The 17,500-nt window shown below is 41.0% G+C and overlaps 3 protein-coding genes across 3 annotated transcripts in view; all 3 read right to left on the bottom strand.

The window, feature by feature from the left end:
* LOC138010833 (DNA repair protein complementing XP-C cells homolog) overlaps nt 1-888 on the bottom strand; it is a 47,087-nt gene extending 46,199 nt beyond the window's left edge. The window contains exon 1 of the mRNA XM_068857826.1: nt 548-888. Coding sequence (XP_068713927.1) covers nt 548-785 — 238 coding nt within the window. The 5' untranslated portion in view covers nt 786-888. The remainder of the gene's footprint in view (nt 1-547) is intronic.
* A 91-nt stretch (nt 889-979) lies between these two features.
* Nucleotides 980-6,299, bottom strand: LOC138010840 (serpin B6-like). The gene has a single exon (XM_068857838.1). The coding sequence runs from the start codon at nt 6,283-6,285 to the stop codon at nt 5,131-5,133; it is 1,155 nt and encodes a 384-aa protein (XP_068713939.1). The 5' UTR covers nt 6,286-6,299; the 3' UTR covers nt 980-5,130.
* A 6,504-nt stretch (nt 6,300-12,803) lies between these two features.
* LOC138010837 (putative beta-lactamase-like 1) lies at nt 12,804-16,504 on the bottom strand. The gene has a single exon (XM_068857833.1). It carries the CDS (start codon nt 15,031-15,033, stop codon nt 13,315-13,317), a length of 1,719 nt encoding a protein of 572 aa, XP_068713934.1. The 5' UTR covers nt 15,034-16,504; the 3' UTR covers nt 12,804-13,314.
* Nucleotides 16,505-17,500: the final 996 nt, after the last annotated feature.

Below are 17,500 nucleotides of genomic sequence, written 5' to 3'. Positions count from 1 at the left end.
ATTGTTATTGCCGCATTACATGTATTTGCTAGCTTTTACTGATACAGTTCTTTTGTCATAGGAAATTATTTGTTTCATAGTCTCACACTTAACAATGATTGGGTTATAAAATGAAGCCACATGTGGTCCTGTTTTTCAAAGATTGAGCTGCACCCACAAGACCCAAATGAAAATGGAGCACAACAACGCTCCCCGCCCTCCCATGGTTTGTATTATGTCGTTGACTGCCGATAGATCGATATCGCCCTATAAGTGTACAAGCGTATGCGCAGGAGGCCATTAGAACAATCCCAGCCACAACTAATATCCCACAAGGATCGAATAGATGCTGATTACTCAAGTCAACTAGTATTCTTATTCTAATACAAACAGACTTAATTCCGCTGATCTTCAGATGGAATGACTGGCATAAGCTTAATATTAGCGTCAAATGCTTCTGTTACGTAACGGAAACTACACATAAACCGATTTTTTAAAAATACAACCACGTGAATATAGTAAAAACAAAGTTCACTTTGCAGGAAAACTCAACATATAACATCCTTACGTTTTGTAGCTTCCCTATTAGGGTCCTCAAGGTTCTGTTTCGACTTTTGTGAAAGATCCTTTGTCAATTCCAATGTCGATTTCGAGCTGCGTTTCATTGATTGAGAAGCTATCGTTTTGGGTGAAAATCGAGAACTTCTTTTCACAATCCCGTTACTTGTTTCTCTTACGCGGCCCCTAGTGACTGAGGAAATGTTTCCTTCCTTCTCTTGAGCAGATTTCGGTCTCTTTTTTGCCATTAGAAATTGAATTTTATCACGCTATCCCATCAAGCCATCACGCTACAAGAAGTTTCTGCATTTTGGCGGGTTCCATCGGTTCCCGGCCACGTGACGATTTGCGTACCTGGTTGCGTGACTGTCTGCGTGACTGTCTGCGTGACCTGCTGAATTTTAGATAGAGAGGACAAATAAAGAATAATATATATAGGATGAGAAGGGCCAGGATTGGGCCAAATATACGATTTATGAACAACAAACATGACAACTGATGGTACCTATTCCCTGACTCTTGATGAATGATTTTCTTGTGGCAATCATTCCAAATCATGTAAGAAAAGGAAAGAGATCTGATGCAGCAAGCAACCGACCAGAATCACTAACCTGTATAGTCTGTAAATTAATGGGACATATCCTGACAAGTCATATCATGAAACATGCAAATGATCATAACATCTAATATGGTCTACAACATGGCTTCAGAGGAGGTAGATCTTGTGAAACACAGCTGGTGGACTTTATTGAATTGATGATGTAGCATATAACAATTTGCAGAATGAGGGTCAAATAGATGTAGCCATAATGGATTTCTCTAAAGCTCTTGACAAAGTTGGTCACCAAAGACTTCTTCTAAAGTTAGATCACTATGGAATTCGAGGAAAGACAAATAAATGGATACAAGCCTTCCTTCCTTCCTTCTCTCTGAATTGAACTTATGAAAAGAAGACAGAAAGGTTTGAACCTTGCACTTGTATCAGTAATGAGGATTATCTACTTCACTGACCTATTGGAAAATGACAGGGAGTCAAATATGGCATCAGTGAACTATCGGTACTCATAATCTTGGAAATTTGCTCATCGGACATATGAAAAATGCAAGATAGGATTGAGTGAGGAGTAGCCTGCGATAGCATCCAGATTTTTCGGGTCACATTTCAACCACCGAGTGTGCAACGAGAGCCAAAAAAACCGGATGCTATTGCAGGGTGTGACAGACAGAAGTCATCAAACCAGGCCCACATCTGGATAGTCACCCCTTCCCTTCCCTCTGGTGGCCTGCGAGCAAGATTCACTACTTGCACGAATCCCAAAATACACCTCTTTTACTCCCCAAAATTTTGCATAATCATCGTTTGCAATTTGTCCTGTGACATGAAGATGTCCCAAGAAAAGTCGAAAACAATGTCTAAGCAAATTTTTGGGTATTATGGGATTTGCACAAGTAGAGGAAAAGGAAAGGAAAGGAATTTGTCTAGTAATTCTAACACTGGAGCACCAATTGGGGACACTGTAAACTGAAATTAACAATTAACACAAACTTAAGTCAAATGTTGGTTATTTTGAAGAGAGGGGAAACTGGAGTACCCAGAGATAACATCTCGGTGAAGATTAGAGAACCAACAAACTCAACCCACATATGACGTCGAGTCTGGGAATCGCACCCGGGCCACCTTGATGGGAGGTGACTGCTCTCACCACTGTGCCATCCCTGCATCCCTGAATAATACAACATAAATACAAGAGAATATATACGACAAATAATAATAATAATAATAATAATAATAATAATAATAATCATAAAGGTTACATTTAACCAAGCATGAGTGCTCTACTAATTGAGGAGACTACAAATCAACTGAAATCAGAACAAATCAAACCAAATTCAATTGGATGTCTTACATAAGAATGAGGGCTGTACAATAAACAATATTACTGTCTATTAAGGACAGCTTTGTGTAAAGAAAAGGTCTCTGTTACGAGCCAGAAGGCTCATCAGGCCGGCGCTTATCTCCAGTTTCTGTAGCATGAAGCGACTAGGAGTGTTTATACTCTCCCCTGGATGGGATGCTAGTCCATCGCAGGGTTACCCCCAGCATTTTTGCCAGTACCCATTTAAACAACTGGGTGGAGAGAGGCACTGTGAGGGTAAAGTGTCTTGCCCAAGAACACAACACAATGTCACCGGCCAGGACCTGAAACCGGACCACTCCATCCGGAGTCGAGCATGCTAACCATGATGCCACCGTGCCTCCCACTAATGTAAAGAAAGACTGTTGACAGAGCTTTAACTACAGGTGGTGTACCACCATCTCGGCAGCTACTTTTTCTTTCTTTTTTTTTCTTTTTGGTTTCATTCATCAAGACCTGTTGCTGCTGTGACCAGGGCCAACATTGAACACCTGTTTCAAAATTTATCAGTGGATGAAAGAACAACAATGAGCATGTCCCAGAATTCACTTGAATCTGAAGCACATGATCTTGAAGAGTGTAACTTGCATCTCTTTTCCTTGGAACAAAGCTGGGGATTTTATGACACCAATTTTATGCCCAAATATGGACAAAAATAAGATCAAAGCTGTATGCACGGGAAAATCTACGAGCCACATCCAAATAAGGAAATTTTTAAACAAAAAACCCCAGCTCTGAACCAGAGTTAAACGCTTCAAGACCATGAGCTTCTGCTTGATTTTAATTACAATTTTGTTCTTCCAGTAATTATTTTCTACATTGTAGCTGTCTTAACCCATTGACTCCCAGGGGTTCCCCATTGACAAGTAAATTCGTCTGGCATTAGACAGACAGTCTGGCCGGTTTCGGCCAGTTTGGACGTCAAAGGGTTAATTAATGGGGACATTGTTTTTCAGTGAGTGATTAATGGAGACAGTTTTTCAGTGAGTGATTAATAGATTAATACTTTATTGAGTGATGTACTTAGCCCATTGATTGCTTAATCACCCCCGAATGACAAGAAGCCTGCAGTGCAGGCGCATTTTAGTGGGCAGCTTAATTACTGTACATAGTTCGTGAGATTTGGTTGCCATCTTGAGTTTTTTAGTAGCGAAAGGTGGAGGAGAGGAACAAACTGCTATGAAGGGGAACAATAATTGACAATGAAACGCAGCTGGCGTTAGACAATGTAAAGTCTATCAAGTCCCACTCCTACAGAGTTAATGGGCTAAAGGAGACATAGTTTTTGGGTAGATGTAGAGTTTGTTTACCAACTTTTCTAGGTGAGCTATGTACCTTTTTAATCTTCCTTTGTTTCATAAATATTACTTTGTTTGTCTTAATATACTGTGTTATTTATTCAGGGGCACCCAACGTCAATTTTCGGAAAATATCTGTTCGAAAGACGATTTGAGATCTAGAATTTGCAGAACATTTGTTGTAAGATTTCTTGCTTGCCTGCCTGTCCTAGGATTTTCGAACACCTAAAAAATGGTATAATTGCCCATTCTAAACGGATTTTTACCCTATAAAGGTCACCTAGAATTTTCGGGAGCCTTTTTTGTGGCTGAAATTTTCAAAAACGTAAGTTTTGATCCCTATAATTTTCAAATCACTACACTTTCAGTTAGAAAATCCGAACAGATGAAAAAGTTTTAGGGAATATAAATATGCCTATATCTACCGTTTAAATACCAAAAAACGTTTAGCAATGCTATGTTTAAGTGGTTTTAAACTACATTCTCGTTGGGTGCCCCTGTTTATTCATTTTTGACTCTATAAATTAAATTACTTTTACAGCTCACTACAGTACTAGTACTATCATTTTCTTCCATTGAACATTGATAATAATTTACAGCAAAAAAAATTATCATTATTAAATTGAGATGCCACTTTAAAAGTGGAAGAAATAAGTTTACGTCCTATCCTATGGAGGAATCTCTGTACATCACTGTTCACACTTTGCCTCACTAAATGCAAGGTCGGATCAGGTGTTGTACCCAAATTAGCATAAAACTTGAAAGAACTTGTTAAAATTTAATACAGTCATATAAATTATCTCCCCAACCTCTATTAATAACGGTAGCTACAAGTGAATTACTAGCTATCGAAAGCTATTAAATCATTGAGTGGCAAAACCACTAATGAGCTCATAATGCCACAAACCAGGAAGAATATCTGGCATATTGGACTACAGTGTAACATTTCAGAGATAGCTAATAACCTTAATATTAAATTATAATTATTTATCACCTTTCTAATGCTGGATTCTTGACAGATCTATTTCAAGATGATGGGCATTGCTAGTGATGCAAAAAAATTATTATCGAAAAAAAAAAGATTTTGCCAGGGTTTTGTCTGTTTAATATCCTTACTTTAATCCATTCATACCTCAAACCCCCTAGGACGCCTCCCTCCCCCCTCCCCATTGATGAGTAAAATCCTCTGGCGTCAGACAGAGTAAAATCTGTTAAGTGTCACTCTCAGGGGTCAATGGGCTGACTCTTATTGATATTTTTAATGATTTAGAAGTCCTATCTTGGAAATCTACTTTGTTAATTCATATTCAACTAATTAAATTTGCCCAAACCAACAAACCATGTTGTTCGCCATAATGAACGTGATGTGTTCAAGGTATTCATGCTTCAACTGAAGGTTCCATCAGTCGGCCAAGAAACAATATGGCTCCAGTTCTGACATGACGGATGAAGAACAGAAAAGGATGGTTGGCACTAAACATTGGTTTTAAACTCATCAGCATCATCCCAATACCAGTAGCTGCAGCAGCTTCTGTCCCTTCCTCATTGACCTCAATAAAGGCTTTGTGGACCACTTTGGATACATACAATGGCTCTTGAGCAATCCCACTGAAATCTGCCTTGCTAGGAACAAACATGTCTCCCGCTCCCATTCTGGTCAAGAGGTCATTCAGATCAAAGCGCTGCTCTAGCTTAAATTTAGGAAGATATACCTCAATTTCTTCAAGCCTGGAAGCATCAAGATCAGCTAGTGATTTTTTAAGGTTGCCAAAGTTAAATTTCTCTTCCAAACTGGCCAAGCCGTCGATTTCCAAAGGAAGAAATATCACCATAGACAACTGGCCACCAATGTAAGGCATTTCAAGTATTTGACAAGCTAATTCGCTGGACTCAATGACCTTGAAGTTGCCATCTTGGTGCATCATTGGAACTTGAAGTTCTTTGTTCTTATTCACGAAGAACGAACGTGGAAACGTGGAGGCCTTGACAAAAGGTTGGAGCCACAGACCTTTGAAGTATATTGCATTCACCAAGGTCAGCCTTGTATCTGCATTTAGCATTCCTTCGGGAATCAGATCTTTGATCTTCTGGTGTGTTTTCTGTTCGACCCATTGGTTAATCTCCACTCTGACTTGCTCTGCGTGTGACTTGAAATCAACCAGACCAACTTCTGCATCGTAAAACTCACGAGTTCCAGTTTTAAAGCTTTCCAGAACCTCAAGACTCTTCTCTACGAAAATCTTATTTGCAGCGAGGAGTTTGGTGTTGTTATCGCTCGCTGCGTTGAGCGTGGAGAGAAACTCTCTCATATCACTGCTTAAGATAGGTGTAGTGAAAGTAGCTACGTGGAGTATTTTCGACATTTCTTCAGCCGTTTTTCGCTTTGCCCCAAAACATGTCATCGCCAGAGCGACAAAGAGGCTAGAGGGTGAATAGAATAGGTTCTGAGAGGAAAAACGGGTGTCATTAGCCAGGAGCGTATGAAAATCTAAAGCGAATTCGTTGGACGCCTCCGACACCATCAAAGAAGCCATGTTGTCGATAGAGGTTGTCGATAGAGCGATGCTCAATAACAGGGGCCGCGCGGAAGCTGGACACAGGTGAAAAGAAAATAGTGGGGGGAAAGTGGGGGGTGGGTGTCTGGGTGGGTGGGGTAGGAAGGCCTGGGACAGAACTCCCCGTTCCAGGACATGCATCCCCCATGTTTTTTTTTTCTCCGTTTAGCGTCGTCCGACAGACCCAAATTTTTGGCATTTTCAAAGGAAAAAAAAATGGTAACGACGTTTTTAAAACGTTTTTATGTCGCATAGGAGTTTGATCAGTGGTTGATCCTTTTTCCCACCCTGTCTTAATTTTGCAACAACATCCATCAACTTTTCCACCAAATTGATTTTGGATTCACGTGTTGTTGTTTTCCTGGCCCCACAGCTATGATGCTGGGGTACCAGGCCTCCGATTCCGAGACTGCTAATGATTTTAAATTTTTAGGTTTTTTTTTTTTTTTTTCAAGTTGACCGACCGACCCAATACCAGGAAAGGCATTCGACGCTAAACGAAAAAAAAAAAGGGGGAATGGCCTTAGATACTCAGTAACTTACTCCATCTCTCTGTTCCACTATAGCCTATTGGTGCATTTCGTTATTGACCAATCAGAAACTAGACATTTAAGGCAGGGGTTCATTTAGGGTCTTACTTACATGTAGTGCAAGGGGTCATTTTGAAAAAAGTTGTGAGAAAATTCCCAATGAAATTTGTAAATTCTTCAAAAAAAGAAACCTCTCTGTCAAAAAAAAAATGCGGAGCGTTTAAAGCCTGTTTGCATGATAACCTTCTGAAACTTGTGCCCAGACTTTCCCAGTATTTTTGGGAGCATGCAGGGAGACCCGGAGGTGACTTGCATGCTTGTGCAGCTGCCATGTGGAATGTTATAAGGAGGCTTGAAAGGGTTTTTGGCTGAGCGCGCACGCGCGTAAGCCACGCACGCAATTCTAAAGCTGCTCGCGTCAGCTCGTGATTCAAAATGTGTCACTGGAAATTAACAAATACCAATTTTTTCGCTCATCTTTCCTTTAATTCTCATATAGTTAGACGGTTTAATGGTCACTAAAGGCCTGTGGGTGACGCTTCCTAAATGCTGATCTTGTCACTCCCTCATTTTTCCTGATTTTGCAACTTCAATCGTTAATTTCTTTGCTTCCGGACAGTTTTTTTTTTTTTTCATTTATTGCGTGTTAGCTTATAGTAATTTAAAACGTTTGTCTTTGAAATTAGAAAAAAAATCCTGTGGATAAAAAAATATTCAGAGCTTATTTCTAACATTATCTGGTAACGCTGTAAGGGAAAATTTAAACGTTTGTTCAAAAAGACAATATATGTTGATTTTAAGGCTCAAAGAAATGCCTTATATCATTGCCATGATAATTGTACCTTAAAGGAAAATGTGTTGAGAAATCTTTGATGGGTACTTAATTAATACTCTTGCTAATTTTCGTCTCGATATGATTACCATAACTATATCTAAGGACAGAATATGTTTATTTGTGTAAAAAGAGGAGAAACTATTTGGAGCTTCCTTAATTAAGGAGGCAAGTAATTCAATCCAATTTCATCCTCTTTGTTTCGTACAATAGTTTCTTTTTATTAATATTCCATCTCTTTAAAGACAGTTGCATCTTTGTCTTTATACCAATATTTTATTCAAAAAAAGTTAAAATATTTTTCAGCCTGTACGTTTTGTGACGGCTGTTAGAGTTTGAATTTACTTTTTGTTGCGTGACAGTATAGACTATCGGACTCTACTCTCACGCATCTTAATTCCCCCATTCGCGCATAACCACAATTCCTTGCCCCTTTGACTACATTCCCTTGCGTTTCGAAGAAAACTGTGTTCTCTAGATTAGGAAGCTGCCTCTTTCGTACACTTCAGGCTCACTCACTGCGGAAGCAATAAGGCATTGGGTTGTTGAACAGAGCTGATTTTGGCTTTGTTAAGAGGATAGGACTCAAGGAAAGCTTACTATTTTGGGATGAGAATTCCTAATTTTTTTTCTATTTTTTTTGGCCAGTCTTTCCTGTTTTCTGAGTGTCAACGAACAAATTGCTCTTTCACTAGTTTTCGTTTTTGCTGAGATCCATTATTAAATTTTTCGGTGGTGTTGATAGGCCCAAAAGCTGCTGTCCTACTTTGACCAATGTACACATAAATCTTCCACTTGTGAGTGTTTTAAATTATCATTTTACTTATTCTGAAAACTATGTCTTCATCTGGTATTCAGTTCAGTGCCTCACGTAAGAATGAGACCCTCATTCAACACGGAACAAAGGCTCTGCCTTCTTTGCTTCTCTGCAGCTGTCCAATAGACATTATTATCGTCTATCGCACAGCCAATATACAGAAGCGTGCTGACAAACCATTAGCTCTAGGTGGCTATATCTCGGCGGCAATTTTTTTCTTTTGTTTTGTTTTTTTTGTTTTGTGTCATTTCACTCATCAAATATCTTGCAAAAATGACCCGTTACTCCGGTGAACATAGGCTACCCTGAACATCTATTTCAATAATAGATTCTGAGAGGAAACAATGGTATCATTAGCAATCAAGGAGGTTATGAAAATCTAAAGTGAATTCGTTGGGATGATGCCTATGACACCGACATAGTTTTTGTCGGCCATATTGTCTTCCAAGTTTTCAATACAGGACATACAGAGACCGCGCGAAGGAGGGACAAAGGCAATCTTGTCCCCAGAGACACGAAGCTCTGGAATTATCACAAGGAAGATTTACGTTGGCCCTGTAGCACCTATATTTCAACAGACGTAACTATTAGAGAGTAATGTGAAGTGCTGGTTTTCTACCCATATAAACCACGTGAGCGTTAGCCGTTCTAATGGTGGTTCAATTCCCACCCTGGTCAGAGTTTTTCTCTGTCCTTGTGTAGGCCATTTCCATAAGTAGGGCTAACACTTACATGGTTTATATGGGTAGAAAACTGGCACTTTGCATTACCCTCTAATATTTAAGTCTCTGGAATAATCAATTTTCAAAACTGTAATAATTGGCTAATTGATTTATCAAACTGCTCATGCGTGAACTACCGAGTGTAAACTAGCTTGTAATTTGCGAATGTGGCCAAAAATCTCCAACTAAACTTGTAAAGACGAAGATTTGTCGCTGCTGTTCAAACCATTGAGTTCTAATGATCGCCCCATTTCACTTCTCGGTGAAACCCGAACTCCTAAAATCTTGGAGTTCCGGAAATCGATTATTCCAGAGCTCCGTGTCTTGGCGCTGACCAAAAGATACGTGGGCTCTGGGCGTGAAAGTCATCGCTGCGGGGATGAGGGAGTGTCGCTGATCCGCGAGTCCTCCAGCAATTCACGGAAACACAAAGTACACGCGGATTGGGAAACTCAATTTATATACGAGCAAGGTCAGCGGCATAACACGTGATCGCCAAAAACAACCGGGAAATAGAAAATTAGGGTGTTTGATCGTGCGGGCCCCGGTGACAATAGTAAATAATTCCCACCGGGGCCCTCACTCTCAATCACCCTGGGGATTGTTATGGGTAACGAGGCCACTCCTACGGTGGGCACTCACCTAAGCCCCAGGATAAAAAGGGGCCATGGTGCCAAGCCAAAGAAACAATAAAATGCAGAGGGAGGTCTTGCCCCTCTCCCAAAACTCAAAAACAACTTACGAAATAAGGTAAAAAGCGCCAGTATTAACAAACACAATTTAACGTAAACTGCAACAGGAACCAAAATGTACAATTAACCAAACACTTAATGAAAACCTGAGAGATCGTTTAACAGCATATATGCAGCAACACATTCCTCGGAAGTCTTCTCCTCTCCCGGTAACTTGCCAGCGGCAAGGACAGAAGCAGGCCTCGTATCCAGCATTGCTTCATGCAGATGATTATAATGCTCTACCATGGAAGGAGTTCGCCAACCAACTTGCCGCACAATGTCCCGCTTAGGCATTCCAAGCAATTGTAAAGTTATAAAGCACCCTGAACGAAGGCTATGGAAGGTTTCACCTTTATCCTTCCCTAGATTGGTAAGGTACCCCTTAAGACGATTATAAGAAGTAGAACCGATAAAAGGCTCCTCCGATATCGCATCATGCCTCTCCAAAGGGCGAAATAAAAACCCGGAAGAGATATCCGCTTTGATTAAACGGCAAATATCCAAATAAAGCTTGAAATTAGGGGCAGGACAGACGGCGAAACGGTGGGACGCCCGCACGCAGAATGAATGTGTCGAACCGTCCCTACGAGTTTTCCCAAAAGTATGATTAAAAAACAACCCCGAAAAATTCGGCAGGAATAAGAAGACCTCCCTGGATTTGGTACGCCCTAGATCTGACGAACGATTTCTATCATAAAAAACAATATAAAAGAAAGCCAAATCCCTACTTAGCACATACAACAAATTGGGAGGAGTATCGCAGTCCCTAAGCCTTGACAAAATAAGCTTTGCTATCGCCACAATTGCAAGCTTGCCCTCAAGGGGAACAGCTTTATGGGGCTGCACGCGAGCTTGCGCCTGCTCTTCACTGACACTAGTACTTTTTGAGATAGATGGGTGCGAGGCTGGATTACCAGTACCCAGTACCCAGACGATCGTACCAATTGCCCCCCACCCCTTCCTGGAAAAGAAAATAGCACGGATCTTCCCCACTAGGCTGTCTACAGTAACGGAAGCTAAACGCCTCGGAAAAAGACAAGACTTTGGCTGATGCTGACCCAGCTCAGGGCACGTGATGTTATGAACAACAGTCTTTCCGGACTTGTCTTTCCAAATAAAAAACTTTAAAATATCAGAAGGAGATGTGAGGGCCAGAACTTTAGCACCCGAAGGGGACAACAAAAAGCTAGAAAGCAACTTGTACAATGAGGACTTTTATGGTTCGTAACTCTTGCCAGACGCTTGCTGCTGTAAGTGTTCTATAGTCTACGAATGATGGCGGCGAGATCAATATCCAGTCTTGCTCGGGAAACATCAACAACTAAGACTTCATTACGGAACCCCCACCTTTGGCCACCAATACGGGATGGGAGTAAGCTTAGGCACGACAATCGTAAACGGAACTTTCCTAAGAAAACGGAGCACTTGACCCACCTAGACAATGGGGAAACACGTATGCATTTTCAGCAAAGGAGACCTACTGCACGAAAATATTGAAGCCCTGCGAAGCGGGTGAGGCGAACGGAGTGAAGTGCTTTAAAAGGCGCTCCGGAAGAGTCGCGCTGAGCGTTAACATCGAGAGCCATCAAATAGACGGAATGAAGGCCAAAACGTGACTGGATCACATGCAAGCTAGCCGAAGCCAACATGTAATCCCTGTCCGAAAGGATTCTTGAAAGGCCGTTAGCTGGATTATAGGCCAAGGGAACGTAGTTGAGGACCAAAGAGACGTTTTTCTTAAGCATGGTATGGTGCAAAATCGTCAGCGCGTGGTTTAACTCATTGTCTTCCCCACCATGCCTCTCCCAGGACTGGATAAGGGCCATAGAATCAACATGCGCTTCAAGACTACAATTCCGGAGGATGGCGCTCGCCGATTGAATAGTAAACGCCAAATCAAGAATCTCACTAGCAACGATGAGCTTGTCCCTGTCGCAATCACGCAACCGACCCTGGCACTCTAGAAGCTGACCACCAGGGGACTCGGCACTGCCGCTCCAAGCGAACAGAGACGCATCACTTTACAACTTAACCAGCATGGGCCTCCCATCCAACCAAGGAAAGCTTTGATCCCAGCTATCGAGGAAACACCAATATTCGATTTCATGCAGCTTTAAGGTCGTCCACTAACGTTGCTTTGGCGATAGCGCGGTAAATCTTACGAACATAAAGTTTAGCCGCTGGGACAGGGGCACCCAACGAGAATATAGTTCAAAAGAACTAAACATAGCATTGTTAAACGTATTTTAGTATTTAAACGGTAGATATAGGCATATTTTTATCTCCTAAAAATTTTTCATCTTTTCGGATTTCCTAGCTGAAAGTCTAGTGATCCGAAAATTATAGGGATCAAAACTTACCTTTTCGAAAATTTCAGCCAGAAAAAAGCTCCCGAAAATTCTAGGTGACCTTTTTAGGGTAAAAAAATCCATTAATCCATTAATCCATTGATCCCGGTGATCTCTGGTTCAGGACCCGCTCTGACCACTCGTTGAATTTGTTCCTGGTAGTCACTGGTTTAACTTCCCAGATGCACTTATAAATAACCAACTGGTTAGTCTCCGGTCAGTTGTTGTTGTTGTCCTATTCCGTCGTTTCGCTAATTGTGTTTCATTGGCCCTGAAAAGCTCCTATGGGGAGCGGTCAATTAAGTATGTATTGTATGTTATTGTATTAATAATTGTTATCTGCCGAAGCTGAAGTCTGAGGCGGATAATACAAACTGAGGTATTGATAATTCTTCTCGCTATCATGCAAAACCTGAATCCAATGATTGTTTTATAATGCATATTCCTGACCACTTGTAAGGAGAAGAGAGCGCACAAAATTAAAACGTGATCACTGCACGAACCGCAAATCAACTTGTAAGCAAAAAAAAACTTTATTTTAATTAAGCTTACAGCTTTTTGCGTGCTCTTATAAAGCTTAACAGTCAGGTTTACCGTAGGCTGACATTACAACTAAAGAAATTCAAATTCTTCGAAATCTTCGAACAAAAGTTGGTTACAATTACTCAAACTTAGGTGACGTCATTTATGCATGCGTAAAATTATTGTCTGAAGGTATGAGCTACTTTTATGCTTCGTTTTCACTTACGAGATCAACGGCTTAGTTTTACGCCACGAATGCTCAGCTAAGAGTCGTTCAATTTTAGGCCTTTATTATTAATTAATCACACCCGCCTAGCCTATGATACAGACAAAACTACCATGAGAGGTGACAAACGAAATTAACACTGAGGGCGCTCGCCCACGTACTCGAGAAAAGTAGCCTTCCCTCTTCAACTCAAGCCTCGTGTATTCAACGCCCGCAATTTTCCTTCTCCCTTCATACTCTAGCGTCTGCCTGTGGAGAAAGTGATTTGCTTGCAGAGCTAAATAGCACTCTTAAAGTTGATTGAAGTTAAGTCTGTATTGCTACCGGCAAATTCATCAGGAAAGCTCTCTTCGGACGACTTGACACGCTTTGCCACCGTCACCCACTCCGGCACCCTGAAACCTGGGGACAACTTTTCTTCTCCGACAGGTGGATCAAAATACATAGGGGCTAATTGACCCACGCGTTCCACAAGACATGTCATTCCGGGGGAACGATGTTTAGCCTGAAACACTAAGCTCTCGCCGATGTACCGGATCTCATCCCACAGTTTAGTGTCCGGGGGATAGTCAAGCCGCAAAATGTTCTCAACGCTTTTGATTGTTACATTGAAAACAGACTTTTTTGACGGAAAAACTGGATTGGTCTTGGTAACCTCGAACTTTCCGATAAATGGAGAGGGATCAACTGGAAATGATTCATTGCGCTGAACGTCGAAGAGAGTTTCGTTTAGTTTGGAGGCAAGAAGCAGAACTGACACCCCAGATTTGGGTGCTTGCAGATAGTTAATGGCGCTGATAAGAAGATTGGCTCCAAACGCCAATTCAGGAATCACTATGAAAGATGCACTGTATGTGTCGATGTTACCCCCTTTGGCACGAATAAGAAAATGCTCTTTGGAGGTCATTTCAAACGGCGAGCCCCACACGGTCACGCCATCGGGAGCAATGTTCTTTGGTGTCATCATTTCACGAAGAGTGGCAGGTTTGAAGAGCTTTTGCTTTTCCGGTTGAGCAAACATCATTCCCAACTTAGCAAGATCGACAATGGTGGAATACACTTGACCAGCCGGTGCAATCCAACCAATATTCATGAAATCCATTCGTTTCCCTCCAGGGAGATAAGGGAAAGCCATGTTCTTCTCCACCAAGGGTGTGATCTCATATCCTGTATTTTCCATTCCAAGGGGTTTAAAGATGTTTTCTGTCGTCCAGCTCTCAAATGTCTGGTTGAGTAGATTTTCAGTCAGGAGTCGACCGAGCAAAGCATAACCAAGATTGCTGTAGGAAGGAGTATTCCATGGGGGCAAGACAAGCGTACGATTCGCCAACAACTCCAGTTGCTCTTTGGAATCAGTATTAGAACAATTGTACATACAGGGAGCTTCTCGAGGGAGCCCTGACATCTGACTTGCGATCTCACGCAATGTGATATTTTCGCCAGTGAAAGGATTTTTAATAGCAAAATTTGGGGCGTACTTGCTCAAAGGGTCGTCAATCGAAGAGATCTTTCCTTCCTCGTACAGCTTGTACATCAACAACACGGCAAATAGTTTTGTCACACTTCCGATTCTATAAACCGTGTTGTCATCTGGCATCATCTCGGGTCGTTTGTAAATTTTGCTTCCGTAATGAGCACTCCACAAAATATCATCTTTGTAAAAGGCATTCATTGAAATTGCGGGTAATGACGAACTTTCCTCGACAAGTGAACTCAGTGTCGACTCTAGCTTCTTGAAGACATCTGTGATTCGCTTCGGCGTCGGTTTAGGCAGGGGAAATAAGGTGGGAAGTTGAGGACAAGCTAACATGGTCGAAGCTTGTGCATTTTGCTCAATGCTTGGCTTTGAGTTGTGCATGACAACGAAGCAAATAAAAGCTGCCGTAACACCCAATGCAGCAAGAGTTGCAATGGCAGCCAACACCTGCCACACTCGTAGCAAATTACGAGTCTGTTTGCCTTTTCCAAATCCCACGTAAGGAGGAGCCTTCGACATTTTCAACTCAACTTTCTATAATTATGCACACGCAGCAAGAGATGCGTCACATTCCGAGTCGAGAATTATGCAATACCGAAGAAGCATTGTCAGATTGCACGGATCAGTAATGATCAAGTGTTGTTTATTCAACTGACTAGGCCCGTCTTATCTAGTGGCCCTGTACGAAGTGAGAAGAGTTTGAAAAATTTAAAAGAGCGCTGGCTGCACAACTGATATAACGCAACTTACCGGCACAAGCCTTTTTTGACAAATGCTGCATGACTTTGAATCAACCGAGCATTGACAGATTTTTTGTGGCCTCGGTTATTCACCCGTAACTGATCCGGTGAAATTATTAATTTCTCAAGTGATATTGGTCGTGTTCAAACTTGTCCGGACGCAGTTGTTTGTTTGTGCTGGGGCCAAGAGCCCCAAAAACTTTTCGAGCCCGTCAAGGAAATTCGTGAAACTATGATCTGCTGCTTCTTGAAAATTGAAAACTGAAATTGGCACAAAGCGTTTTATGTCACCCGACATACGCTCGCAAAATTTCGGGACTCCGAAGAATAAACAGCTCTTGATCAGAGCATGATTTTTGGCACATGTTCAAGTCAGCTTGATTGACGGAGATTGAGCTTGTTTGTTTAGCCAGCCGTTCACTTGTTTTCATTGTAATCAATGGTTGAGGTCACACTTGAGCTTTTTTTACCATAGTAAACGAAAGTTTACCATGGTAAATGGGTTTTTCAATGTGACCGGCTTTTCTCACTTTACCATGGTAAACGCAATTCTAGTCTGTTGCGTTAGCAACGGCGGTCGGATGAAAGCAAAGTTTACTATAGTAAAACCATCTGAAAAAGCATGGTTTATCTAGCGTTTATCCAAACTTTGTTTATTTAGGTGACGTCTTGTCATGATTTTGAGAAGCATTTCGTGACTTTGCTGAATTTGCGTGTGCCCTCTATATACATGCGCTTTCTATCTCCTTTCCTCACAATCTTTTAACTAATAAGGAAAACATGACGGGATTTTCATACATTTCTTCAAACCATCCTTGTGGTCTCGGATATACCCCCGCCACTCTCCTCCGTCTTGCTAAAGCTCCTCTCCTTCTTCTTCGCTTTTGTAATCTCTTAATTCTGGTCGTGAGAAGAGCATTGGTGAGATCAAATTGCCCCCTTTCAAAAACAAGGTAAAGAGCCAGAAATCTAAATCTCTGAGCTTTACGGATTGCAACGATAAGAAACAATAGAGCCACAATCGAAGCTACAACACGTTCACGATCCATGGCGCAGTCACGAAATATATGAAGTTGTTGTGTTAAGACTCACGCGACGGAACTCGAAAAATTCCTGTCTGTAATCAACTCGGCATTTGAGTAGCACTCTTGTGACAAGGAAACGTCTGGGAAATGTAAAAGTCAGCTTATGACTTTTACCATAGTAAACTTTGCACGCGACTGCACGCGGCCAGAAAACAATAAAATGTCTTTAGACAAAAATGGCAACACTTTTTGTTGCGAGTTATTAAACCGGACTGGTTTAGGACAATGTGTAATGCAAGCTTCTACAAAACTGTGCTTGGCCTTTTTTTGAATTTTTTACTGTTTTTGAAAATAAACGGTTTTTTCAACTAGACCCAATCCCCCAAGGCAGCTTCATCCCATCTTGACGCCTTCGCTTTTAAATATCTAACAAAGGCCAAGCACAGAAGTGATATATTAATCGGCCTTAACATTATGCAACCGGTAAAACAATTGAGAACACACGAAAAAGTGTTGCCGTTTCATAAACAAGCTTTTTAAACGGATGGAGGTCACGTGACCTAATTTGGATCAAAAAAAAAAAAATTGACTTAAACTAAAAATGTAAGCAGCTGACAAAGTTTTATGTGTCTACATCTAAAGCTTTAAGAGATAGACCAGCCCCTCACTTTTGACGTCAGCAAATTAAGGCAAATTGAGACCCATTCCTTAATTTACCTGAGTGGTTTGAAAACATATGGAGATAGAGCTTTCTCTAGAGGCAACTTTTAAGCAAACGCTTAAAACTTTTTTATTTAAGTTAGCATATAGTTTATAAGACCTTTTTGTTTTAAGACGTTTAAATTTTCATATAGTAGATAACTTAGGATTATATTTTAATTATATTGTACATTGTAGATACTTTATTCTATTTCTTTTATTTATTTTAATATTGTAATTAGGAAGCGCTTTGGACAATTATTGGATTTTAGCGCTATATAAATAAAGTTATTATTATTATTATTATTATTGGTTATGAAACTCGAAAAGTTCCTTTGTTTCATGTTTTTGTCCGTATTTTTGGCCTTGTTCCTGCACAAAACACACCTTTTTTGAGAAGATAACCAATCAAATCCTTTGATTAAATTATATGCAACTAATTTACAAGCAAAAGATTGTGCAGGGTCACGGTCAATTCAACATCAATTGCGACAACATTGCCGTTCTCGCTTTTGAAGGTTC

The sequence above is a fragment of the Montipora foliosa genome, chromosome 7, assembly GCF_036669935.1.
Source record: "Montipora foliosa isolate CH-2021 chromosome 7, ASM3666993v2, whole genome shotgun sequence".
NCBI lineage: Eukaryota > Metazoa > Cnidaria > Anthozoa > Scleractinia > Acroporidae > Montipora > Montipora foliosa.
The sequence above is the reverse complement of the archived record's forward strand: the minus strand, read 5'-3'. Positions and strand labels throughout refer to the sequence as shown.